The sequence below is a fragment of the Corylus avellana genome, chromosome ca8 (assembly GCF_901000735.1).
Source record: "Corylus avellana chromosome ca8, CavTom2PMs-1.0".
NCBI classification, from domain to species: domain Eukaryota; kingdom Viridiplantae; phylum Streptophyta; class Magnoliopsida; order Fagales; family Betulaceae; genus Corylus; species Corylus avellana.
In genome coordinates, this window is record NC_081548.1 from 18,086,088 (window position 1) to 18,113,799 (window position 27,712).

At 34.6% G+C, this 27,712-nt stretch overlaps 2 protein-coding genes across 2 annotated transcripts; one reads left to right on the plus strand and one right to left on the minus strand.

The window, feature by feature from the left end:
* Positions 1-11,701, plus strand: LOC132189180 (uncharacterized). Its single transcript, XM_059603772.1, has 10 exons — positions 1-480; positions 3,031-3,098; positions 4,479-4,549; positions 4,788-5,066; positions 7,489-7,652; positions 7,752-7,807; positions 7,915-7,967; positions 8,081-8,201; positions 10,519-10,616; positions 11,370-11,701. Exons 1-10 carry the CDS (start codon positions 134-136, stop codon positions 11,439-11,441), a joined length of 1,329 nt encoding a protein of 442 aa, XP_059459755.1. The 5' UTR covers positions 1-133; the 3' UTR covers positions 11,442-11,701.
* A 2,864-nt stretch (positions 11,702-14,565) lies between these two features.
* Positions 14,566-17,737, minus strand: LOC132189179 (CBL-interacting serine/threonine-protein kinase 21). The gene is made up of 15 exons (XM_059603771.1): positions 17,332-17,737; positions 17,178-17,240; positions 17,026-17,097; positions 16,831-16,938; positions 16,657-16,728; positions 16,494-16,547; positions 16,276-16,401; positions 16,104-16,193; positions 15,887-16,012; positions 15,709-15,816; positions 15,498-15,617; positions 15,350-15,415; positions 15,204-15,278; positions 15,013-15,122; positions 14,566-14,927 (listed from the first exon to the last, which is right to left on the minus strand). The coding sequence occupies exons 1-15, from the start codon at positions 17,494-17,496 to the stop codon at positions 14,870-14,872; spliced, it is 1,413 nt and encodes a 470-aa protein (XP_059459754.1). The 5' UTR covers positions 17,497-17,737; the 3' UTR covers positions 14,566-14,869.
* Positions 17,738-27,712: the final 9,975 nt, after the last annotated feature.

A 27,712-nucleotide genomic window follows, 5' to 3' on the forward strand; every position in this document is an offset into this window, starting at 1 on the left:
CCGTGTCTGTGGCTTTTTGGAACTCCCGAAAGAACCTTCGTTTCTTCACACTGTTCTCCTCTCTGCAATCGCTGTGCATCTCTTCTTTGCTTTCCTATTTATCTTCTTGTCTTTGTCATTCATTCTCTGTTCCATGATTGCCGCCACTCCTCCGCTGCGAACCGCGTCATCGTCGTCGTCATCGTCGTCTTCGTTGCTGTCATCGTCGCCGGGTTCAGCGTTCTGTAGTCCGATCCGCCGTGAATTGGCCTTCGTCTTCAACTTAGGGTTCCCATTTTTGAGCCCGAGGCCGCTTGCGCTGTCGGCGAGCTCGAGCAGGATGGAGTTGGTGAGGAAGATGGGAGGGGGCTGCTTCAGGAGCAACCAGAGCATGGGCGTCATTAAGGTTGAGGCCGATGGTGGCGGAGAGGACGTTTTTAACGCTGCGCCGTGGGCGGACCCGGACCACCTCGTCATCATGGTTAATGGCCTCGTTGGGAGGTATGTATGCATATGTGCTCATACTCACACATGTATGGTGCTCTCTGTGTTAGTCGTTTTCATGATTTTTTTTTAAAATTTTTTAATTTTTATATAGTTATTTCTAGTGAGGCTAATTTTGTGAAGAATTGAAGATTTTTAGAAGAATTGAAGATTTTGAGTGTGAATTGATGTGTTCTATTGGTTTAAAGATTCCGTTTTAGACGCGGCTAATGAAGCACATTATATATGCTTATGTGCTTGTGTGTGTCTGTGTGTGGTGGGGTGGGGGGGATATGACTTTTAACTTTTGAGTAGCTAAAATGTTGGTACTTTGTGGCAATTGTAGTATGTTTGTTACAGAACTTACGATTAAAGAGCATTTCTACTAATTCGAGGTTAATTTTAGTGTTGAATTCTGTGGCTTATGGACAAATTTGGGTGCAAACAATTCCTTAGGGCTAGCCCGCTGACAAAGTCGGAGCATTATCCGATACGTGTGCAGGGGGCAGCTTTCCTATAATCACTTATAAAGCTTAGTTTTACCTTATAAGTAAGCAATGTGGGATTAAACTACCTACTCTATGTGGGCTACTCATCTTCTTAATATGGGACCGATGTGGTACAAACTCCCCTTTTTAAACCCGTGACATTCTCGTTAGGGCCCCTTTCATGCATGCTAACAGTACCACATGGCATTACTAGGTGGCTCTAATACCATTTGTAACGATCTAGGTAAAAGATCTAGTCACATTTGCAATATTACCACAAAAGGACTAATCAATTTGGTGATTCCTTAAAATCATTTATAAAGTCTAGTTTCATCTATTAAGTAAGCAATGTTGGGCTTAGTACCCATATGTCTCTTTATAAACTACCCACTCTACGTGAGCTAATCATCTTTCTAATATAGGACCGGATTCTTACATGGCCCTAGCAATAGAATGGGACCTGAAACTTAGTTTTCCATATCAAGTTTACTATGAATTTGAAATTAGCTTATCATGGCTTCTACAGCAGGTTGAGAAGAACTTGGAAATTTGATACCAGTATATGCATCCCTAAAGCTGTAACCACTTTATGAATTTGATTTCCTTCAAAACATTATGAAAAGTTATCTGGATATCCAAAGTCTTGTTAACGAAGGATAAAAAGCATATATTTCTCCTTTCCTCAGGGGCGATATGGGGAGGGGTAGGCGGGGTTTCAATCAAAGAATTACTTTATATGAAAATAATGGCAGTTGTCACTTTCATCAGAAAAATGTGTCATACTTAGATTTCAAGTACTGCCGCAAAGTTGTTATGAGATATGAGTTGTCTTGTTATGATGCACCTGATTATTTACAAGAGAGACATAGGAGGAGGAAATTTCCCCTTGAAAGAAAAAAAGTAAACAGAAAAATTCATGAAAAAAAAAAAAAACTATTGTAAAAGTACAACTCCCATCTGATTATGACTAAAGAAAACGAGACTTGCTAGTCCCAAATGAAAATTTGTCTGTGGAAGATGAATATTGGCCATAAAATTATGTGTAGAACAGTATGAACTAATCACCTCTTTGGTCTAAAGCTTCAATGTGTGCTATTGTTATTATTGGTTCACTTGAATGGACATGGCAAATTTGTAAAAAAGAAAGTCAAACAAAACTTCATGTCCATTACATCTTCCTATTTTTGAATTTAAGTCCTTGTTGAACTGGAGCAGGTGGCTAAATATTCTGTACCAAGACATCGTCACTAACTTCCAATCTGATTTGCCTAGCAAACAAATGTCTTTTCCTTACAGTAGATGAGCATTCCATTAGAGGTAGTAAACTCGATTAGAATGCTAAATCAACATTATACTCAAATTGTTGAAGGCTTAAAGGACCATATGTGATGTCATCAATTGAATCACTAAGTAACTGGTGCGAGCTTTATCTAGTTGGTTGGGTAAAATTTCAGGTTGAGACACCAATGAGCTCTAGCTCAAATGGCACCTCCTCTTCCCATAAGAATATGGTAGAGGTAAAGTCATCTGTTCAACACCCATGAGTGCGTGTGTATATTACCCATAAAAGAAATTTTCATGTTGAGAGAATAATTCTTTCCAAGTTTTTGGGACATGGATTAAATGTATTCTTCAATTTTTTTTTTTTTTTTTTCTTCCTGTTCCAATGGGATAGTTTTGTCTTTGATACTGAAGATTTTCCATATAGCAGGTATACTGTATGTGTCTAAAATTGTGACATAAGTTTCAAAGTCAGTAAGTCAGACAAACTTGATGTGTTTTTGCGGGAAATGATATTTGCCTTTAAATATTTGATTGTAGATTGTGTCATATCTCTATCTGTTATGTCTTCTTTGCCCATGTAACTTTGGTTCATTTATGCACTTAACCTACCCTTAGTTCACCCTAAATAATTTTGAGGCACAGGCTCCCCATTCTTTGTCTTCCTGATCTCACCAATCATTAGCCACGGATTTGATTTTTCATATAAATGATGATTATTTGGTCTGTTAGATATTGGTTGCTTCGCAAGAGTATTTCTGCATGCACATAGTTTAATACAGGTTTTTTGGGTTCTCAGTGCTGCAGATTGGAGATATGCTGCAGAGCAGTTTGTGAAGAAGCTTCCTGATAAAGTATTTGTGCACCGTGAGTTTTCCCGTCACATCTAGATCCTGCTTTTCCTGCAAATCAATTTTTTATTTTTTGATGTTTTATGCCATATGGAAACGTAAGCTAGTCGTGTTTGCTTTTAGAAACTTTACCAACTGCTTTATGCATGTCAATTTTCACTTTGTGTAGTTACCTTGCATGGTCAAGGCTCCACTGCTGCACTCTTATGCTGTACAATATATTATAGGTCACAAATTTTACTGTGGAACAAAGACTAATTTGGGGTGATGACATGATAGTTCTAATTGAAAGTTTCAATTTTTTGCCCAGAGGGTGGATCTTTGCAAAATATACCAAAAAAAAAAAAAAAAAAAGGAAAAAAAGAAAAAAAGGAAATAAGCAAGTAATTCAAAATGTAAGAATTTGGAGCATTATGTCTACTGGAAGTTTTTCTTAGTTTTCTTCTTAATAACTAAATGTTTAGTGTGGAATGAAGTTGAATCAATTGCAACCAACATTATTTGGTTATAGTGTTCTGAAATTTGGTTGAGTTTGATAGATCTGGAAAATTTTACCAAGCTAATTGTATCTGCCTTTAGCAACTTTACCAAATGGTTTAAGAGTATGTGTCAATTTTCACTTCATGTAGTGCAGCATCTAGGCTTGACTACTGCACTCTTATGCTGTATTATGCATCATGTCATACAAATTGTACACAGTATACCAAAAAGTAATTTGGGGTACTGATATGATATGTTTAGTTGAAGGTTCAAGTTTTTGCTGATAAGTTTATAAATACTAACATGGATATATGCGCAACATACAAAGAAAGAGAATAAACAAGCAATCCAAAATGTAATTACTTTGGAGCATTATGTCAATCGGAAGTTCTCTTAGTTTTCTCCTTAATAACCAAATGTTTAGGGAATCAGGTTCTATTGAATACAACCAAAATTATTTGGTAATAGGTTCAGAAATCTGGTTGGGTTTGACCTAAGTCTGGGAAATTTTTGTAGGGAAAAACTTAAAATTATGTAATGTTTCTATCAAATTTATAAGGAAATCTGGCAATTTACTTTAGAATTATGGCTAAGTTCAAGAAATATATATATAATTTTAAAAGCCTGTTTAAAGTCTTGAATAATTTGAATCAAGTTGGATCTAGGATGAAGTCAAATAGCTAGTTACTACATAAATGAAAACCATCTCATTTTTTTTCTCAGGAGCATATAAGTTAAATTATAATCCGTATGCTCTCCAGTTTTATGTTGATTTTACTTTGGAAATAGTGTCAAATTTGTTCATTACTAAGCCTTCTGAAACCTGCAAATTTTATGCCGTTCAATGGCTCTATGTATGTACTTAATGAGTTGGCCAAGAACATAATTACTTTTGATTTGATACCTTTTTAAGCAGGCAGTGAATGCAATTCTTCCAGATTGACATTTGATGGAGTCGACAGGATGGGTGAGAGGCTAGCTGAAGAGGTATTTGGTAATAACATAATGACCTCGTGTTTCGAGGCATAAGTGATATATTGAACTTTACTTACCCTGAACTTTTCTGGGTTATTGTTGCGATTGTTGTTGTTGTTAATGTTGATTACTAAATCGGGAATTTATAACATGAGTCTGGAGTTATAGGTTGTCGTTGTTGTTTTTGATTACCAAATTGAGAGTATATTTACTGCATGAATCTTGAGTTATAGATTATTATCTGATGCAGGTGTTGGCTGTTGTGAGAAAAAGGCCTGAGGTGCGGAAGATCTCTTTTGTGGCACACTCTTTAGGGGGCCTTATTGCAAGGTATGCCATTGGGAGGCTGTATGAACATTCCCCGAAACTGGAACCTGCAGGTCTTACTGGAAACTCTTTAAGTGAAGAGAACAAGAAATATTTGGTGCAAGGCCATGAGCAGCCTCATGAAGCTAAAATTGCTGGATTGGAGCCCATGAACTTTATAACATTTGCAACACCACATCTTGGTTCAAGGGGACATAAACAGGCAGGTTCAGCATGCTTATAGGCAATTGACAGACATGCGCACACACACACACACACATGTATGTACATATGATTTATCTACTTGTTCATCATATAATGATGATTTGACTTCTTGGCTCATGGAAAATATTACGGATAATTAAGGTACACTACTTACTAGTTACTAGGAATGTTAAAAATGGTTGTGGATACATGGTTATCATATTTACAGATTCTTGAGAAGAAAGTAAATACATGCTTGTTGTGACTATCAATATGATGATATCTAAAACAAATTGAGATCTTTACATAGATTTCACCTTGATGTTATTTTAATTATCTTTTGTTCTCATACGATCATTAGAGAATCCTTCTGTCATATTACCATTAATCTCAACTGATATTGAGTAGACGCATACAGTCTTTTCTCAGTGGTTGCTGGATTTTCCGGCGACAATGTCTGTTTTGTTTTTCCTTCTGGTGTGCTGGGATGGGTCTGTGTACTTTTCAGTCTTGGTGAATGGGACTCTATCAAGTTTCTTTAGTAGCTTTGGTGGCTTGAGACAAAGTGATCCATTGTCTCCCTATTTCTTATTGTTATGGAGGTGTTAAGTAAAATGATTTCAACTTTAGTGGATGAGGGTCTTTCATCGTGCTTGTTGGTTGGGTCAAGGAGTGGTGGTGCTGTCAACATTTCTTACATTTTGTTTGCGGATGACACCTTGATATTTAGCGAGGTAAATCTAAATCATCTTCGCAATTTGTGTAGTTTGTTTTTATACTTTGAAGCGGTTTCTGGTTTGAGGATTAATCTGGCTAAATCAAAGTTAGTCCTGATTGCCAATGTAATGAATGTCGAAGGTCTAGCTAGCATTTTGGGCTGCAAGGTATTTTCATTGCCTATGAAGTATCTAGGTCTTTTCTTTGGAGCTTCGTTTAAAGCCAAGTCTTTTGGGATGACATTTTTGAGAAGGTAGATGGTCGTATGGTTGGATGGAAGAGGATGTACTTATCAAAGGGTGGGAAAGTTACATAGATTAAAATTACTTTATTTAAGCTGCCTACCTACTTCATGTCCCTATTTCCCCCTTCCAATTGGTGTGGCCAATCGCCTAAGCAGGATTTTTTGTGGGGCGGTACGGGTGAAGAGTTCAAATTTCACTTGGTTAGTTAGACTAAAGTGTATACTCGGATATCTGAAGGAGGGTTGAGGGTTTGGAATTTACTTGTGTTCAACTGGGCTCTTATGGGAAAGTGGCTTTTGCGCTATGTTCACAAGAGAGAGAGGCCTCGTGGAGGGTCACTGTGGATTCTAAATATGGCAATGCTTGGGGTGGGTGGTGTTCTAATGAGGTACATGGGTCGTATAAGGTGGGCTTTGGAAGAATATTAGAAAGGGTTGAGGGAGAGCTTTCTAGCCATACTAGATTTGAGATGGGGGATGGCTTAAAATTCTATCTGGCATGATATTTGGTGTAGGGATCAAGCCCTCAAGACAACTTTTCTGGACTTGTTTAATACTGCCCGTTTTAAGGATGCTGCAGTGGCGGACCATTTGGAGCTTTTTAGTACCTTTCATTAGTGGAATATTAATTTTCTTAGAGCAGCAATTAGGGGATGGATATCTTTACCTCACTATTCACGTTGTTGTATTCTGTTAGAGTGAGCTGGGATGGTGAAGAAAAGCTTTGTTGGATTCCTTCTAGGAGAGGGTTGTTTGAAGTTTGATGTTACTACAATGTTCTTGTTTTCCATGATAATACTCCTTTCCCTTGGAGCAGTATTTGGCAGAATAAGGTTGCCTTGAAAGTAGCCTTCTTTGCTTTATTAGCTGGCTTAGGGAAGATCCTCACCATAGACAATATAAGGAAACATTATATTATTGTGGTTGAGTGTTGTTGCACGTGTAAGATGAATGGGGGAGTCAGTAGTTCATCTTGTACTCCACTGGGAGATTCTAGGTGCTCTTTGGAATACTATCTTCAGCGGTGTAAGGATGAATTGGGTTATGCCTAGTAGTGTGGTAGATGTCTTTTTTTTTTTCATTGGAGAATGCCATGGGTAGGTTTTAGCTTGATGCACTTTGGAAGATAATTCCATCTTGGCTTATGTGGTGTCTCTGGAGGAAAAGAAATGATCGAAGCTTTGAGGACTATGGGAGGACCTTAGTGGAGTCAAAAGCTTTATTCTTTAAGACTCTTTTTCTTTGGGTTGCTACTGAATTTAGTATTTCAAACTATCATGTTTTCTTAGATCTTTTTTCTGCTTCTAGTTAGATTCTCTCTTGCATACTCCTTGTCTATTTGGGTTACGCATTTGCGCTTTTTAATGAATTTGCAATTACTTATAAAAAATAAAAAATTCTGTTGATTTATGTACCAGACAGTGGATTCATGTATCAGTACATTGATCCTTGTATTTTATTCTCGTGTTTGTAATTACAGCTTCCATTTCTCTGTGGTCTTCCTTTTCTTGAGAGGAGAGCATCTCAGACGGCACACTTGATTGCTGGGAGGTCTGGGAAGCATCTCTTCCTTACTGACAATGATGATGGAAAGCGTCCTCTTCTCCTTCGAATGGTTAAAGACTCCGAGGACCTAAAATTTATGTTAGTATTATTTTATCTACAACACCATAAGTTGCTCAAATAACGCTAGATTCTAATTATTACAATTCTGGTAATATGTTGACCAATGACCCTTTGCAGATCAGCTTTATGCGCATTCAAGCGTCGTGTTGCATACGCAAATGCAAATTATGATCGTATCCTCTTTAGTATTTGATATAGCATTTGGAATTTGTCTTGTTTAAACATAAGGTCATGTCATTGGTTTCTGTATGATCTTATATTTTTCTTCACTTATCATAAGATATGGTTGGCTGGAGAACATCATCAATCCGGCGTCAAAATGAACTTCCAAAGGTTAGTTTTTAAGTTTGGTTTGTATGCATTTGTGCATAATTATCCTGTTCAGATGTACTTGTCTTGTATGATAAGAACACATTATAACTTTCTTGTTACTTTTTTATTTCCAGTCTAATCTTCTTGTAATAGATGAGAAATATCCACATATCGTATATGTTGAGCAAGAAAGCATGGATGATATTCATCGCAAAGAATCTTTAGTTGTTGGAGGCCAAACAATGGACATAGAAGGTTTGTGAAACTTCTCACTTTTTCAGTGTTGCTCAGTTGTTGGCAAAACTTTCTAATTCCCTGAGGATGGACATGACACTGCATGTTTAAAAGTTGGAGCTTTGTGTTCTTTTCTTGGTTGGTGTGTTTCTAATTGCAAGATCTTAAACATAAAATTAAACAACAGTAAATGTGAAAACAGTACAAATACAAGGAAAAAAAATTTTTAAGAAAGAAAGAAAGTAGAACAAGACAAAACCCCACTTTTTCTCTCCATCTTTGAGTTATCCAAAAAGAAAGAGATTATGCTGGAGCACTGAGGTTGAGAGTGGCTTAATCTAACCTTCTACTAGCTGTGACTTGTAGCTTATCAGGATGGCCATTCATGAAGAAGGGTGAGCTTCATTTTTCATTTTAAGTGGGTGAGTGAGTCAGTGAATGAGAGAGAGATCATCAATAGATTAATCCTTTGCAAGGGAAATGGGAGGAGGAAATTGCTTGAATTCTCTTCTTTAATCAAGTTAATAAATGTCGCCCCCTTAAGAAACATTGGCCATTTAAGGGATTTGACTGTAGGTGGAACTTGAGGTATTGCATCTTTTGTAGCAAATACTTTTAGAGTATGTTTGGGATTGTGTTTGAGAAATAGAGCTTTTAAGTCAAAAAATGCTTTTCGGCAAAAACTTCATTTTTAAGCTTTTGTCAAAAGTGTGTCTTGACCATTTTTGAGATTTTTGAACCTTCAAAAGCATTTTCAATTTTTTTTACCAAACGGGTACTTTTTTCTTCAAACAGACTTTTTAAGTGTTAAACGCACTTTTAGGCCCTTCAAACAGGCCCTTAGTTGATTAGATCCTATAAAAAGAACTGACGGTCTTAGATCCTTTCAAAAGAAGTGATTACCAGACTCTTTATTCCCTCACTCTTAAGACTTTTGTAGGCCAAAAATATATTGTCATCTTTTGGATTAAGAATGGGAGGTGGAAGCAATATTTCTCAACTTACATATCTTTTGGATCCTTCCAGATCAGATTGTGTTTGAATCTGCTTTTCCCATTAATTTACCTATGTATTTGAACATCTTCAACACCTAATGTATCTTCTTACCAGAAAGCAAATTTGTGTGTTTGACATGTATAAAATAATGTTAATAAAATATATTTCTTCTCTAAATTACTAGCCTTAGGTTGTTCACTTCTCAAGAAAGAAGTAAAGAAATTGGTAACTAATTTGGAAACCTTGTAGGCAGAAGGTGGTGGTTAACTACCACATTATAGAGGAAGTATAGAATCCCTTTTCGTTTTCGATGAAAAATAAAATAAAATCTTGATCTCTGAAAGTGTTTTGCTTCCCCCACCACATCTCCCTCCCTTCGTCTAGCCTTTTCTTTAAAGGGTTGGAGAAGCATTTCCTTACCTGAAGTTGTGAAACTGATAGTAGTAGTCCTCTGTATAAATAAGAAATGTAGTCCAATTTATCTTGTTTGGGTGACGCCAGTTTAGATGGTCATAGTGCTTGCAATCATGTAACTGAACTTCTTTTTAATTTTATGGTAGGAAGTATCCTGTTAGACGACAAAGACATAATAGCTTTGAGCCTAGTATCATAATTTATGTATGCACTATTCCTTATCTATTGCTGCATTTGATTCCCGACCATGTTCTCTAGACAGGAGCAGTCATGGAACTTTTATGTCAAATTAATATTCAATTAAGCATCATTCAAATTCCGAACTTGCACTTGATGATTGCTGATAATGTTTTCAATATTGTATAAACAATTTCCAATTTCTCCAAACTTCCAATTCTAGCAGATGGCATCTTTATTGGATCCTTGAACAAGGTTTCTCCGATGAATAGTGCACTGTAAAGTAGATTTGTCACTAATTACTAATTAAATCACAGGTTAAAAAAAAAAAACAGAAAAATAGAAGGGAGATTTAGCTCTTGTTTACTGTCATCTTCAAATTTTGTTTAATAAAGTAAAAGATTAACATTAATAAGATCTTAATGGGCATCGCTGAAGTATACAGGCAATATACAAGATAGATGCCTAAGACTAGAACCTAAAGTTAAATAGATCCAAAAAAAAATCCACTGGAGAAGAATCCGATAGACATGCCACCTTCAATTTAATTGCTGCAGAAATACTGTATAATATGATCCATTTGCAGGAAAAATGACATGTGATTTCTAGGTGTTCCATAATTGAGTTCATTACCGTTGTGCTTGGCAGCATACTCCTGTCATGTTTATTTGTCTAAACCAAAAATATTGCTTTAACTATTTTTTCCCTTTCACTTCTGTTTTTTATGAGCATTCTTCTTTCCTACATGTAGAGGAGATGATCAGAGGTCTCACTCAGGTACCTTGGGAACGTGTGGATGTTAGCTTTCACAAAAGTAGGCAGCGATACATTGCTCACAACACCATTCAGGCAAGTTCTTTATCCAAGTGGCTTTTCAATAATCTGAAAAGTTTGATCACTTTCTTCAAATTGCGTTTATTTTGACTTGCGTTTTGAGCACCTCTCTTTTGACCGAGTGGGACATTCATTCTGTCTGTTCCTGTGATGTTACAAATCATTTAATAGGCCATTTTAACTTTGATGCCATTGATTGAGAGAGGTTGTGCCTTATTTATTCATTCTTCTTTTTCATTTTTACTTTTCTTTTTTTTTTCTCTGACTATAAATGTGCCTAGTCTAGCATAGTCAATGTCCTGCTGATTGTGTGGTTTCAAATGTGGGTGCTGAGGAAGCTTTCTGAAGTAGATATTGTATACCATAATAAGTCAATAAGTATGTGCTGCCTTTGGGACAATGTCGCAACCTGGTCAAATCACTTACCCAAAAAAAAGAAAAAAAATAGCGTTCAAATCAGCTAATAGGTGTCATGTCTCTTCTACAAACATCAGAGATAATCTCAACAAAAGAAAAGTAATTCATTTCCAAGGGTAAATTATTAGTATTTGGTTCTTTAGTTCTGTAATTTCTTTTCGTCTTCTTTCCACTTGAGATTTTATGTTAGCTTGAATAGGGTCATCTTTGAATAGGTCTAGGCAGGAGTTCTTGGATATTCGAAATATTTAATAAACAAGTACTGTTCACTAACAAATGCTTGATTTTTCTTTCTTTCTTTCTTTTTTTTTTTCTTTTTTTTTTCCTTATTTAATCTACTTATGCTTTCAGGTGAAGAGCTATTGGTTGAATTCGGATGGGGCAGATGTGGTTTTCCATATGATCGATAACTTCCTTCTCTAGTCCTTCTACAAGCTTGGGTTGATGATCTGACAATTGGTTAGATTGCATCTATATTTAGAGTACCTTGCAAATTGTTACACTAGCAGATCTTGTGTATATTTCTTGCCAATTTGGGTAGATTAGGAGTTTTATAGAATTGTTGCTTCCTATTTCCTACTAGGTTTGTTTGTATGCATATTTTATTTGAATTAGCTTTTCATTTGTAATTATACATCTACTTTATTTTTTAATCAATGAAATAGAACGTAATTTTTTTTTTTTTTTTTTTTTAATTAAGTGTTCTTAGTGTTTAACCTTAATGGTGGACAAAGCAAAACCATGCTAAATGAGCCGAATATAGGCATCTCGTTTTGGTAAAAGTTTACAGGATGATGCTCAACAATACACCTAGGGTTTCTGAACTTCAATATCTAAGAAAAAATATAGTTGGTAATATTAGATGTTCCTTCCAAAAATTTCCTTGCCCTAGTCAAACCTAAAAACAAGCTGACATGTGAGTTGTACTTTTCTTTTTCAACAATTGTTCAAGAATTCGACTCCACCAGTGTCGATGTGTCATGCATAGTTTATACTTTTCTCTAGAGCCAGCGACAGGTCAGGAGAAAGGAGAGAGGGTTGCAATAGGTCGATGGACATTGATACTTTAGATGAAAAGGAATTCATGGAGCCGACCTCAATCCACTTGAGGTTTAGGGTCTGTATTATTTTCTGAAATGTCAACTTCTTTTCTTTTGTATCAATAGATTTTAATTTTGACATGATTCATTACCTAAATTTTTAAAGTTAAATTACAACCCCAACAATCATGGTTGATAAACTATAAATAAAAAATCATAGAACATAAATGATAAATGAATGTTCTTCAGTTTGACGAAATGACAAATTACATCCCACAATGATGGAATGGCAATTATAACAAATTATTGGATTAATCCTTATTAAAAAATATATATTGAAGGTTTAATTGAAGTTGTCATGTCATCATTGTGAGATAAAAATATAGAATCTCACATTACTTTCCAAGTTTTTCTTTATACATATCTCTCGAATTTTTCTACAAACTAACTTTATATGAATCTTAAATATTCTCGAAGTAGCAAATAGTGCTTAATGCAATCAAAACTAAATATCGTTTTTGCCTTACCTATTCCCCATAGAAAAGAAGATGATTAGCCAATAGTTCAATAAAAAAGATTTGAAGTGATTAAGGAAAAAAAAAAAAAAAAAAAAGGAAAAATTACAGTTTACCCCTCTAAAGTTGACATCGCTTTTCAATTTGAACACTAAAGTTTCAATTTTTGCAATCCACCCCCACAAAGTTTCAATTTTTTTTCAATTCGACCAATATTATCTCAAAATTTTCATATTGCCCATAATTTTTATTTTTTATGAAAAAATAAATAAATTTGAATCTGCAAAAATAGCCAAATGGCCAAAGATTTTTTTTTTAATTTTTTTATTAAAAATAAAAAATAAAAAATTAGGGGCAAAATGAGAAGTTTTGGGTACAATTGGTCAAATTGTAAAAATTTAGAACTTCAGGGGGTGAATTGTAAAAATTAAAACTTTGGTGTTCAAATTAAAAAACGCTGTCAACTTTAGGGGGTAAACTGTAATTAAAAAAAAAAAACTGATTCTCAAAAGATTGAGAATCTCTCTTAAAAGTATCTTGTGGCCTTTATCCTGTACATTCAGAATCTTCATTATAAATAGAAGTTTTGGAAAAGGTTTATGGGGGCCACGACCATGGATTCACCTTTTAGTTGTTCCATATATAAATCGGCATAGAAGTATCGAGGGTCGTTGAGCCGGCGTCGTAGTTAATATTACCCACACTGTACCAATTGTCATCATATTCGACTCCTAGCTTCATTCACTCAAAGAAAAGATAGTTCAATTCAGGGTGCGTTTGGGATTCGTTTTTAAAAAAATAATTTACGATTTTAAACTAAATTGTAATTTTAGGGTGTTTGGGATTGCGATTTTAAAAACACAAATTTTAAAATTGCAAAAAAATTTGTGATTTCCATAAGCTGATTAGAGGGTGCTTATTTGAAAAAGTGCGAATTTAAAACAAAATCACGATTTCTATTAAAAAGATATTTGGCGCAATAGTTACTTTTTTTAAAACGTGAATGAAAAAAATACCAAGAATACCCACCTAAAATATATGAAAACCCTTCTTTTCTCTTTTTTTTTTTTTCTTCATCCTCTCTGTCTTGTTTATCCTTAGTGATAATTTGGTCATGAAACCGCAATTATATGCTAATGTTATCCAAAAACTCAATTGATAAAAAAATACTTTTTAATATGTTTTACCAAACGCCTGTGCGATTTTAAAAAGTAGCGATTTTAAAAATGCAATTTTTAAAAACGCAATTTTTAAAATCGCACTTAATGAAATCAAACTCTCAAACGGGCCTCACAGTCGGGATCCAGTCGGCTAGGTTTAAAACAGTCTATCACAGTCTCGTTCGAATGGCACTTGATCTAATTCGAATGTGAGCTAGGGTTTCCCAATTTTCACATAGCGGTGTTCGAACGGGGTGTGATTGAGTCTGTGATTGAGTGCCTCAGATCTGACTTGATGATCATCTCGATCAAACGCTATGCAATGATTGCGGTCACCATTGCGATCGGAGCATTTTGTGAGTCTTCTAGTTCAACCTTGTTAGAGTTGGATGTGATCGCCCTCGCAATCAAGCCTTTCTAGAACTTGAATTTTGAAGTCTTCATACTCTCGTTCAAATGCCCTTCGAACATGCTTACGATCAAGACATTCTGCCTTGTATATTGATCTTTGAAAGTTGTCACGTCCGAACGCCCTACAATCAATGTTGCAAACGAGCTATTCTGTTTTCACCTTGAGCCAAGTTTTTTAACCTCATCCTAAGACCTAACGACTTTGGAATTTATAATTATTTGAATTTTTTTTTTTGGTCTTGTTTCTTATGAAGTTCTTGTAAATACATTTTGATTGGTTTTTGATGTTATGAGACGGTACTATGGATACCGAGATTATGTGAACATAGGAATATGTGTTTCTGGATTTTTAGTTGCTCTGGTTGTATTGTATTATCTTAGAAAATGATATAGAGACAGTTTTTAGCATGCCCGTTTGGAATTTGGTGCATGACACTATGCACCTTAAAATTTGATTCTCTGTTATTTACCATGCAATGAAAACTTACATGAAGATTTGACATTGATGTACACATCTTTGAATAATATAAGAAAGGAAACAAACAACAAACAATTTGGAACAAGCAAACAGCTCTGCAAAAAGTCATAGTATTAGCTTCCCACTTGACAAATCAAGCCTATATTTGTAGGTGTTGGTTGTATATGAAGTGCTTTACATCTTTCTTTGAGAATCCATAAGGAACCTGGGTTGAAGAATGTTGGAGCCAGAGACGAGCTAACCATAATTAACAGGATGAATAGCCAGGGGGATCTTTACGGTCTTTGTAATTTGTGTCTTTAGAGCTGTATACAATAATTGAAAATTACTAGTTAGACAGCAGAAGCAATCTATGCTAAATTGACAATTTCAAACTAGGTTTCATTTTACCATCCACTATCTTGGATTTTTTTGCTATTAACCCTGACTTCCTCTGTTTCTTCCCTTTGTGATGACACTTCTGATTCTTCTGTCAGCAGACTTGATAAACTTTTGCAGAACTGATCATTAACATGGGGATTAGCTCAGTAGGTTTACTCTAATCCAGAAACATAACTAGCTTAGGAATATATTCATCATACCTCTTCGTACACATGTAGCTCCCCTACAGATTTTGATATTTGTATTACACAATTAGTGGGAGCAACCTCAATCACCTGTAATTTGCCACAGTGGTGAGAGACCATGATGTGCTATTGTGAATGGAGAGTATATGACTGTTAATTACCTCTGCTGAGATGTCAATGTATGATCTAGAATATCTAGTCATCTTCTGTTTTGGATGCATCTTTATCTGATATGATGCAGAGTTGTGAATAATTTGTGCCCAAAAAGAGTTGGGGAGGGTTCTTAAGAGTAGTATAAGCAGATTATACCTTGTAATTTTTCATTTTTTCTACTGACAGACTCATATCCGTCGCCGCAGCTTCGATTTTCTTTATCGTTTCGTTAATTGTATGCTTGGATCCAAACATTGCTTTCTGCTTATTTTCATCCTAAATTGGAAAACAAAAGGATTGGTTTAATTAGGAAATGAACCAAGTAGGCTTTTACCATAATGACTCATATTCAGATTTTTAGACTTGCCTGCTCTTCAAAGAGACCTGATAAATCCAGATCATGTGACATGGCTATCAACTGAAAAGCATTTATGAAACTTGGCGATTTGGGAATCTTTGTCTCTGTGGCAATCTCCTGTTGAGAAATTCAGATAGTCAGGTCAATTCATGAAACTCTCTGGCTTGCTAGTGCATTGAGCTTTTACCTCAGTTGAATCAAAAGCGGCTTTAACATCATCCATGTGGATTTTTTCATTGCATTCATATCCACAAGCAGGCACATAATCCTTTTGAAACCATTCATCTTCGATGATATCCGGTATGGTTATACGCTGCGGTTGCGGAACAAAAATCAAAATTATGAAGTAGTTGTTCATTATAGAATCTGAAAATTGACAAAATTAGAATGTTCAAGGGCTGTACCGTTTGAGGATTGGGATCAAATATTCTGGAGAGCAGTTTCTTTTGGCCTTCAGTAAACCATGGTGGATAAGTGTATTCTGCTCTGGATATCTTTGTGCAAACATAGTCATCAGGGAAATGGTAATTGTTTGTATTAGAAACTGAATTGATATATATTGACATTCGTAGGTACCTTCTTATATAAGTTCATCAGGTTACTGTCATCAAATGGTAGATATCCAGCAAGCACTTCAAATAGGATTACCCCACAAGACCAAACATCGGCAGGCGCTCCGTCGTAACCCTTATTCATAAGCAGCTGTGTTCGAATAAACGTCAACTCTTATCAGCCTTAAGTTTTTAGGATAAGTTATGATTTAACAACCAACTCCAATCACATCTACTACTCACCTCGGGTGCTACATAGCTCGGGGAGCCACATGCTGTGGTAAGCGTGTCGCCAGGCTGTTAATTTATCAGAATTTCAGCCCAAGAACTCAACTGTACATATATATTTATATAAAATAAAAATAAAAGATGATGAGCAGAACAAGATCTTAAAGGTTGCTGCTACCTTCCGCAATGCACTTAGTCCAAAATCAGATACTTTCAGATTCCCCTTTTGATCCAGAAGCAAGTTCTCTGGCTGCACATGGGATGCAAATATCCTAATCAGGATTTCTTTGTCTCCTTTGTATAACACAGAATTGGCTAACAGGAAAATGTTATATAGATTTTATTCCCCGACCTTTAGATCTCTGTGATATACCCCTTTGTTATGGCAATAGTCCACCGCATCAATCAATTGCTGGAAAAGCTTTCTTGCCTCCCATTCCTCTAACTTCTGGACATAAGACTATATGAAAAGATCATGGAATATTAGAATTTTCTCAACACCATGTTTACATCCTGAGGAAACCAGATGATTCATAATAATTCTCACCATCTTGTCTGTGACTTGTCCTCCCGACACATACTCCATTACAATGTGAATTTTTGTCTTTGTGCCAAGAACCTATATATGCGGTTGGGATTTAGACACAGAGAGACAGGAATAAGAAAGACATATAATTTTCCTGAAACTCTAAAACACACCTCATATATTCGTACGATGTTGGGGTGATGCAGAAGCTTCATTGTTCTAATTTCTCTCTGCACCTGAAATAGAAAGAAGAAAGCTTTTACTTTTACGGTAGGTGGAAGAAGACCAAAAAAAAAAAAACAGAGAAACAGAGATTGGAAATTTTGCCTGAGACTTAAGATTGCATTCCATCACCATGTGCTTGTCAATGATCTTGACGGCGACATAGTTGCCGGAGGTGCTGTCCACGCCAAGCTTAACCTTGGCGAAAGTTCCTTCTCCGATTGTCCGACCAAGTTTGTACTTTCCTATGGTGTTGGCAGCAAATCCCATTTTCCGATATGAAAAAATATATATATATTCTCGATCTTCCCCAACAGCCTGCGCTTCTACACTCCCTGCAGGTGCTTCTTGTAACCGCTCTGCTCTACGGCTATATTATTGTCGAAATCGGATGAAAGGTGATTTATTGTGGGAGATAGCTCGTGCTTCTTGCTTGCAGCTGTCATACTCCTGGCTCTCATGTCTTCAAAGATGTGTGATTTATGAGAGAGGCTTGGAAGACTTGGCTTTTCATAGTCTTCCTTTAGATGGAACGGAGGATGACCCGTTGGCTATTTGGTGAAGAGCAGGAAACGTGATTTGAATGGAAGGTAGCCGTTAGTGTCAAGTTTCGTCAGCAGTGCAGTCACATGGTAATTTAGACTTCTTTTTTTCTAATTTTAGAGAAATAAAATAACCCAAAATTGCTGAGTGGCAGAGTAATTTGTACTAAGAATATCTTTTCCACCTGCTGTTCACGGCTTCTTGTTGAGCAATGGGTACAACCGTATAAGGTTATATATGTAAATCATTGTTCGATCTATTTAACTAAATGACCGAATTCCTCGACTCTAACCTTAACCCTAATCCTATTTTATTTAATTTCATATAAAAAATTGACATTGTTAAATGTCGTTTGGCGAAGCCTATATATAAAATTATATAGATCAACTATATTCTGTCCCATTTAATTGAACAGCTCGAACACCCTAACCCATTTAATTTCGTTTAAAATTTTGTCAGCTAAATGTAGCGTGTTAAATTCGGGTCGTATCGAGATACATGTATAAGACAATATAGGCCAATCATAACCTGACCCATTTAATTGAACAGCTTACATCCTCGATTTTAACCCTTAGTAGTTAGTACTAAATGTCACGTGTTGGGTTCGGATTGTGTTGAAGCATATGTTTAAGATTATATAGCCCAACCTTAACCTGATTCATTTAATTAAATAGGTCAGACATTTCAACCTTAATTAACTCGTTAATTTCATGTCATGCGTCCCTAATCTCTACTAAGCGGCTTGGCTACTCATGGCAGATCGCCAAGTGAGATGTTAAAAAAAATTTAACAGGTTAAAGAGCTTAATTTTTCTAATTAACATCATAATAATTTGCCTTCATATATATATATATATATATATATATATATATATATATAACACCGGCCATATGGTGTTTTCTAGATTAAGTCGGCCACTCCGGTTTGGATAGGGAGCTCAAACACCGACCATGGAGTTGATGATGAAACAAAACTCCATCTGCGTCAATTATTATCTATTTAATAAACTTTAATTGCTAGATTTTTTTGACCATTTGAAAAAGACTCCATGCTTTTTAATTAATATACACAATTACTAGGTAAACCTTTTTCTGGGGTGGTCATTTACGAGTCTATTCTATTCTGAATTAACACGCGCGAGAGAATCCTTAAGCCATGTGTCCATTTGCAAGGAGATAATTATATGGTAGCTTCTTTTCTTCTCTTTTTTTTGTCTTTTGTTTTTATCGGGTTCACACATTTATTCAATGCACGGTAATAAGATATTTTAATACACTATTATTGCAACCAATTTGATTTCATACTCAACATGCTACGTCTAATTTTATATTCGGCGTGACGACATATTGACTCTGATCACAAATAATATATACTTTGAATAGATAGATTTGTGAGAAGAAAAAAATAGTGTTTTTATGACTTATTTGTGATTGCGTTTGAGATGTTTAAAAGTGTTATTAACACTCAAAAAGCCCGTTTGAAGAAAAAAAAATTTATTTGATAAAAAACTAAAAAACGCTTTTAAGGGTTCAAAAAGTTTAAAAATAGCTAAAAAGCAATTTTGGCAAAAGCTTAAAAATAAAGCTTTTGCCCAAAAAATTTTTTTGACTTAAAAACTTTATTTGTTAAATACAATTTCAAACGTACTCTTAAAATCATAACATTATTTGTCGTTGGAGTAAGAAATAGGGTGAAGCTGGATGGATGCTTCATTAGATTTTTTATTCATGTCTGTTTCTTCGTCTTTTCCTCTTTTCTTGGGGGTACGTAGCTCGTAGCCGGGATAAGAGGCAGCTCAGATTGTGCTTGCTCAGAAGAAAAGAAAAAATAAATAAATAAATAAGCTCTAAAATTCATCGTAGTTATCACATTTAACATGTGCGTTTTACTTTGTACGTGTTGAAAAAAAATATGCATTTACCCACGTGGACATATAGGTGGATGACAAAAAGTCGTGAGTGGAGCCCAATAGCAGTTGCGAGTGTCGAAAACATGAAAATATCGTCACCGCGTCTTTTGGACGCTGCGTTTCAAACATTCCCGACGAGATGGGAGAGAATTTGGTGATGAGTCCAATGGTTTTGACATCTTGGGAACGACGAGGCTCCACGTAGCATATACAAAAATTGGAATGGAAACGGTGCCGTTCAAGCCTTCTACGTGAAGATCTTCTTATCATTGTTGTGAAAATATTAATTTCAATCCTAACCCAATTTGAATTTGTGAATATATTAATTTGTCTCTCCTTTTTTTTTTTTTTCAATTTTTTTGGAGTAATAGAAAATATGTCTAATAATTTTAGATTAATATACCGCAAATACGACTAATACTTTCTTTGGATCGTATGTCGCTTTATAGTTAAAGGGGCTCCACAACAAAACAAAGTTAGTGAAAGGATGAGCAAAATCATGTTAGAAAATTTGTAGGTTGTGGCATTAATTAATTATGTATGTTTGATCGCAAACCAATCTCTCCTATGAAGCAACAGATTCTAAGGTTCTAGAGGAAGAATGGACAAATAAGCCAATGAATTATTCAATTTTGAAAATATTTAGTTGTTCGGCATTGGCTCCTATCTAAAGTGGAGGGTGGTCGAAGCTAAATCCAAGTTCAAGAAAATGCATATTTCTTGGTTTTACCTTTTACAATGGCATCAAGGGCTATTGGCTAATGGATCCAAGTTGAAACAAAAATTATCCATACTAAAATCCACAAAAGCATAATTAAGCAACACAATAATTTTATTAACAAAGTGCATCTTTTGAAGAACTCTTTAAAAGTAAAACCATTTCGGGAGCAACTCGGGCAGCTAACCCCAAAGTCATCCATCCATTATAAAAGACTTGTGTTACGGATTATTCTTACTTACAAAACCTTTATAACTTTGAAGACTCAATTTGTAATGAGGGAAATGACTCATTCCCCTCCCACCATATTGGCTCTAGAATATATGGCTTTTTTCTATAAGAATCACTTTCATGTATTAGACCGATTTTTACATCGACTTAATCCTTAACTCAAACGGTAAGCATTACAACCCAAAAACCAACGTTGACTCATGGATTTTCCAAATACAAAAATAAAACCTAACAATCTTCTCTTTCGACAAATCTGTGACAAAACATTCCAACAACAATTACAACACAATATATTACAAAGCAATCCTATCAAATCACTAGACCTAATTTAGAATTCATTTGCTGATTCCCATCACATGCAGAGGCCGACCGTACAGTCTAGCCAACAATAATAACTATATTTCTATAAGGTTCAAGCCCATATAAAGTTGCTGTTTATATATACAAATAAATCATAAATATAAGGCAGCTTACACACTTAGAAAACCGTGTTTTTGGTTAAGTAATTAATTGAGTAATTTGGGGAGTAGATGAGAGCATTAAATAAACATCAACCACACCTCTCAAATATATTTAACAAATCACCACCCCAAAGTAGCATACATATTTAATAAACCACCATGTATAGGGTTTTTATTTTTTGGCCTTTAAAGAGGAGTCGATGAGGCTATTAAACATAATCTCAAGTAAAAAAAACTCAAGGTAGCATAAGAAGCAAATTAAAGATCATGCTCAATCTCTCAAATAATGTGGATATATATAGATTTTAATTCTATAAGTCGTGGGTATTTGACAGAACCGTGTTTATGTCATTCTAAACTACTGTTTATCTTCTAAAAGTTGAAGATTAATTAGCTGCCATTGCCAACAAAGCATCGTGGGTACGGTTTTGTTTGGCTGTCACAGGGTGTTGAGAAGAATATCGTCAATATATCATATATATTGGAATTAAGCAATGCCAGCGGTGTAACCCTTGAAGCTTTGATGTGGAAAATCTTTGAAGTTATACAAAAATAATAAACAAACAAACATTATTGGAGGGTAGCCCTATCCACAAAAGTTCAAGGAAATCTAATATGCTGCTGCAAGCATATAATTGGACGACAGCCAAGTAGGCATTTACTAGGATTGTCATATATATATATATATATATATAGACAGACAACTACAACAATCCTAGCCATCTTGTCGAATTACGTTTCTGATAGGTGATCAAAAATTGACAAGGCGAGGAATATAGAGATAAGATGGAATAAATTGTATGAAAGTATAATTATTATCTTAATATCTTATTGTTATATAGATTTTTATTTTTATTTTTTAGATTAAGATTATTATGAGTCTCGGAGGACCATATTACATACAAACAAGCAAATCATGCCTACCACCAAGGTGGTAATTGAGTTGGTAAAGCAGTAGGGGATAGGGTTCAATTCCCCCCCTCCTTTCTTCCTAGTGGTCATGGATTCGAACCCGCTTGCGATAGTAGTTCGCAAACTAGATGCTATTAAGAAGGGGCTTTATCAACTTACACTTTGGTAGGCTGTGGTGACGGACTCGATTTCTCAGGCAGTAGTTATGGCTCAAACCAAACATTCCACAGCGGGTGGGAACCTCGATGGTCACGCTCAATGGGAGAAATTACACTGATCGCTCATTCCCGCCTTATAGATTAAAAAAAAAAAAAGAAAGTAAACCATGCCTAGCTAAGCCACACCAGGTCCAAGACCCGGGATGTACTACAGACTATCTTCTCTTTGACTTAGGGTTTCAGGCACTCATTTGTACATCTCTCACGGACACTATGCCCCATTGGGACTCTGTATTACCTCTTTTTACAAGTTTTACTCTCTTAGCTAGGATTTGGGTTGACTTAGACTTCAGAGTACCTCTAGTCTCTGGACCAATTTATCCTTCCCTGAAACCGACTGAAATAACTATGGATGATCCTTCCATGAATTCTTCTTCTAAACCTAAATAAACCACTCTAGGTACCTTCATTAATAAAATAAAATAAGAAATGCTAATATTTTAAAGAAAAATGTTATTTTGCATTAATCTCTCGCACTACAAAAATGGGGTTAGTTTTTGACTAGGGGTTTTTGACGCATCAACGGTATCACACTAAAAACCCTCTTTGACGCCAAGGCTGCTATGCTTATCAACAAAAGGGTATGTCAGGGTCCGGAAGCTAATGCCACACACACAGACGTCAAAACTTATATATATATATATATTATCTTATTTAAACTATCATAAAAAAATTTTATTTATTTAAATTTTATTAAAATAGTATTTACTCTATCATATATATATTTCTTCTGTCCAATTAAAATTAATTAGAGAATAAATAAATAAATTAATATTCTAGATGTATAGATAATTAGATGTATCAACTAACCGGCCGCATATGTTGTGTTTGTCGAATTCATATGAGGTTTGCAGGTCTTATAAAATAAATGTGTCAATTATGTTTTATATATTTTTACAAAAATAATATGGGTAGCTATCATATTAATATTACTAGACTGATCAATTTAAGCATGCATCATATATATATATACCAAGTAATTTATACTAATATGATAAACTATATATAATTTTTCTATCCAATCAAAATTAATTTTCTATGCGAATTAACATTAAGTGTTGTTTATGACATATTTTTTTATATCAAAATTAAAATTAGTTTTGATATATATATATATATAAAATTAATATCTTTTTTGACGTGTCATGCTTGACACGTCAAAACATTTTGACGTGCCATGCATGACACGTCAAAAGTTTTTGATGTGCCACACATGACACGTCAAAAACTTATAATAAATATATATTATAATATATATATATTATCTTATTTAAACTATTTTCATAAAAAAATATTATTTATTTAAATGTTATTAAAATAGTATTTACTCTATCATATATATATTTCTTCTGTCCAATTAAAATTAATTAGAGAATAATATATTCAATTAATATTCTAGATGTATAGATAATTAAATGTATCAACTAACCGGCCGCATATGTTGTGTTTGTCGAATTCATATGAGGTTTGCAGGTCTTATAAAATAAATGTAACAAGTATGTTTTATATATTTTTATAAAAATAATATGGGCAGCTATCATATTACTATTACTAGACTGATCAATTTATGCATGCATCATATATATATATGATGTTCAAATTAATATTAATAAAATGGTTGAATTATATGCTTGCATGTAATAATTATATAGAATGATTATGCATGCATATATGTATATATATATATATATACACGCATGCATACATATATACTAATGATAATAAACTATAATTTATACTAATGACAATAAAAATTAAATTTTTATGCCAATTTACATTAATTGTTTGTTAATGCATATTTGTTTATATCAAAATTAATGTTAATTTTTTTTTTATTAAAAAAGCTTTTTGACGTGTGGAATTGACACGTCGAAAACTTTTGACGTGTGGAATTAACACGTCAAAAACTTTTGACGTGTCAATTCCACACGTCAAAAACTTTTGACGTGTAAAAATAAGACACGTCAACCAAAAATTTTTTGACGTGCTTGCTTAGACACGTCAAAAGTTTTTGACGTGGCAAACATAAGTTACTGTTTGCCACGTCAAAAAACACATATTTTTTTGTAGTGTAGGACTTAAAAAATCACTTGATTAGTGATTCCCCATTCTATATCTTCAATGAACCATTCTTCATGATTTATTAGAATTGTCAGCTTCGAGATTCCTTCATGAAGATTAATTTTCTGATGGCTGGGATTTAAGATTGTTTTGATCTTGACTCCCTATTCTTCAAGTTTTTCTTGAATCATTTGAAGGACATCATGAGGAAGTAAACATTTGGCTTTTTCAAATAAAAGAATTCTCCATGCCTATTGAATTTCAGGATCTAAAATTTCATTATCCAGAAGATCAATTATGCAAAGAAAATTATTCAATTTTGGAAAATTTGTTTATTCGTCCCATCTTGTCTATTTGAAAAGATCGGCATAAAGATTTTTGAACTTTTCTAATTTTGCTGTTTGGTCAAATATTTTTTTCTGCCAAACAACTCATATACTGTCTGAATCTCTCTTTTTGGTTTAAAATTTGGGACTGCCAAATACCATTGAGTTCATTGTATATATCTCTGAGGATTCCAGGTTTATAAAAATCTTTAATGCCTAAAAAGTCTTGTTTAGACTGTTCAATCATCGGATAACGTTGTTTAAGTGATCCTGCAGATTCCATAGAGTTAGAAAAAGCTTGTTTAGCTTCGTCAAACGTATTATATGCCTTGTAATAGGCACCTTTGAAACCATTAACTTGGAAATGGCATTGTTTCCACGTAGTAAAGATTCCTGGTTGGAACCTCCTGGTTGGAACCCTTTAAATACAACTTACACCTTGTTTGGGCGTTCCGAGCCTTTTTGGCTATAGTGACCCATTCCATTGTTCCGGTTTGGGAAGGTCCATGGATTTCTGCAAAAATTTAATTTCTATTAGCTGCTTGTTTAGCAGTTCTTCATTATGGTTTCCGCTAAGATAATCTACAATAAAATTATTAGTGCCTTTTATAAATTCTACTTCAAAAGAATAATTAGCAATAGCATTATACCACTTTAATCTTCTTTCTTCGATAATATTTCTTTTATTTGTCAGAAAATCTTTAATAGCTTTATTATCTGTTTTGATAATAAACTTTTCTGGAGCAACATAGATATGAAAACTTTGTATTGCTAATTTAATAGCCAAAAATTCCTTTTCAAATATGATGTAATTATGTTCATTTGTTTTAAATTTTTCAAAATTATAACCACATATCAATTCTTATTTTTTAAGTTTCTTAGGAATAGGGTCTTTTTTTGGCTCTAATTCCTAAATGACACTGCTGAGTAGGGGGTTCGTACTCGGTCCATAATTTTTCTGGAATTGCTTTTAAAACGCATCCCCAACAATTGTCGGAAGCATCTGTACGTTTCAAGAATAAGTTTATCTCCTTTTCGAGGAAAATAGACTTCTGGTAAAACTTCTTAATCATTTTTGATTTGTTTTATTAATTCTGAATCTTTTTTTTAGTCCAGATGAATTCCTTATCCTTTTTCAATTTTTCAAAAATAGGGGTTTCTTTTTTAGAGAGATTTTTTATGAAATTTCTTCCATAACCTTTTTTATAATCCTGGAATCCCGAGAGATATATACAATGAACTCAATGGTGTTTAAAAGTCCCAAATTTTAAACCAAAATGGGAGATTCAGACAGCATATAAGTTGTTTGGCAGAAAAAAATATCTGACCAAATAGCAAAATTAGAAAAGTTCAAAAATCTTTATGTTTATCTTTTTCAAACAGGCAAAATGGGACGAAGAAACAAATTTTCCAAAATTGAATAATTTTCTTTGCATAATTGATCTTTTGGATACTGAAATTTTAGATCCGGAAATTCAAAAGGCAAGGAGAATTATTTTATTTGAAAAAGCAAAATGTTTACTTCCTCATGATGTCCTTCAAATGATTCAAGAAAAACTTGAAGAACAGGGAGTCAAGATCAAAACGATCTTAAATCGTAGCCATCAAAAAATTAATCTTCATGAAGGAATCTCGAAGTTGACAATTCTCATAAATCGTGAAGAATGGTTCGTTGAAGATATAGAATGGGGAATCACTAATCAAGTGATTTTTCAAGTCCTAGCAGCAGAACAATGGTGCCAGTTTCCTACTATGATAAAGACTATGTTATCTTATCTAGTAAGAAACTTAAAATGGGGCACATATTTCACCTTCTGGATAACAAGTTCAGTAGGATGGAGAGTCTGAGAAAAATTCTTCCAGCGTTATCGATTTGGGTACTGAAGGCCTCTAATGAAGAAGAATTTGAAGAAAAAAACATGGAAGATACTCTAAGTCTTGTTTATGTTGAAGAGATGGACTACTAGGCTCAAAGTCTAGTTATTCTCTCCGATAAAGCAAAAGAAATTAAAGATTCACCATTTAAAAAATTCATGACAATAGATGGTAGATGGCTATTTGTTACTGAAGTTCCAATTGATTACCCTCAGAGTCAAGAACAAATTGAAGAAGCAGAGAAGCTACTTGACAATATGGCAACAAGAAAAAATCTTGATCTACCGTATGAACTGGAGTTATTGACTGATGACATAGAACACCTATGTATGCTAGACGACAACCAAAGCTTTATTTCTTCAACTTCTTTAGACAGAGAAGAATATGTTAATTTAATCAATGCTATGGAAGATTGAAGATCAGATAGAAGCTTGGTGGACCCTTGCAAAAGACAAATCCATCAATAATAAAATCTGCCAGCTCACACTCAGTCATCAAAAAGCTAACAAGAGTTTTTGATAGTTAGCAGCAATAATAAAAGGCATCAGAAGAGTGGTGAACACATAGCACACGAAAAAGATGCCACCTATAAATAAAATAAGGCTATTGTGCATATACGTACACATAAGCCTTGATAGGAATTTGTTTTTATGTCTTTTTGTGAAGGTTTTTGGTACTTGTGTTACTTTGGTAATTGTGTTTATGAAGTGTTGTAAGTTTTTGGTAATGATGTTGTCTTTTGTAGTCTCTCACTTTTCCTGCACTTGTTTTGTTTTGTAAAAAATCCCTTCACTCTTCGTAGCGTTCCTTTGTTCTTTCATGAGTTTTCTATCATTCCAACACTAAAAATTTGAATACCAAACCCTTGCTACCACTACCACCAAACTCATTTGGCTCTTATCCATTCTTCACGACCTTGGCACTTTTCTCCCTACACCACCTACCCTGTGATATGACAACAATGGTGCCATATATCTTTCTTGAAACTCCACTTTCTGTGTCTGTATCAAGCACATGGAGATTAATTTTCACTTTGTTCGTGACTAGGCCTGTAAATGAGCCAACACACTCGACAGATTGCTCGATACCCGCTCGACTTAGCTCGACCCGAGTTCGAGCTCGACACTGTATTAGCTCGCTCGTTACTGCTGAAACTCGCTCGATTAGCTAGTGACACATGCCTGACTCGCTCGAGTAAGCTCGATGGGGGCTCGTGAGTTCGACTCGTCTAA

Excerpts from the sequence above, each read along its gene's own strand:
- LOC132189180 (XM_059603772.1), top strand. The coding sequence starts at position 134 with ATGATTGCCGCCACTCCTCCGCTGCGAACCGCGTCATCGTCGTCGTCA. Across the intron at positions 3,099-4,478 it reads TGATAAAGTATTTGTGCACC|GCAGTGAATGCAATTCTTCC; the intron begins GTGAGTTTTCCC and ends CTTTTTAAGCAG. Across the intron at positions 4,550-4,787 it reads GTGAGAGGCTAGCTGAAGAG|GTGTTGGCTGTTGTGAGAAA; the intron begins GTATTTGGTAAT and ends TATCTGATGCAG.
- LOC132189179 (XM_059603771.1), bottom strand. The coding sequence starts at position 17,496 with ATGGGATTTGCTGCCAACACCATAGGAAAGTACAAACTTGGTCGGACA. Across the intron at positions 16,402-16,493 it reads CGAGCTATGTAGCACCCGAG|CTGCTTATGAATAAGGGTTA; the intron begins GTGAGTAGTAGA and ends ATTCGAACACAG. Across the intron at positions 15,618-15,708 it reads CAGGTCTCTTTGAAGAGCAG|GATGAAAATAAGCAGAAAGC; the intron begins GCAAGTCTAAAA and ends TTTCCAATTTAG.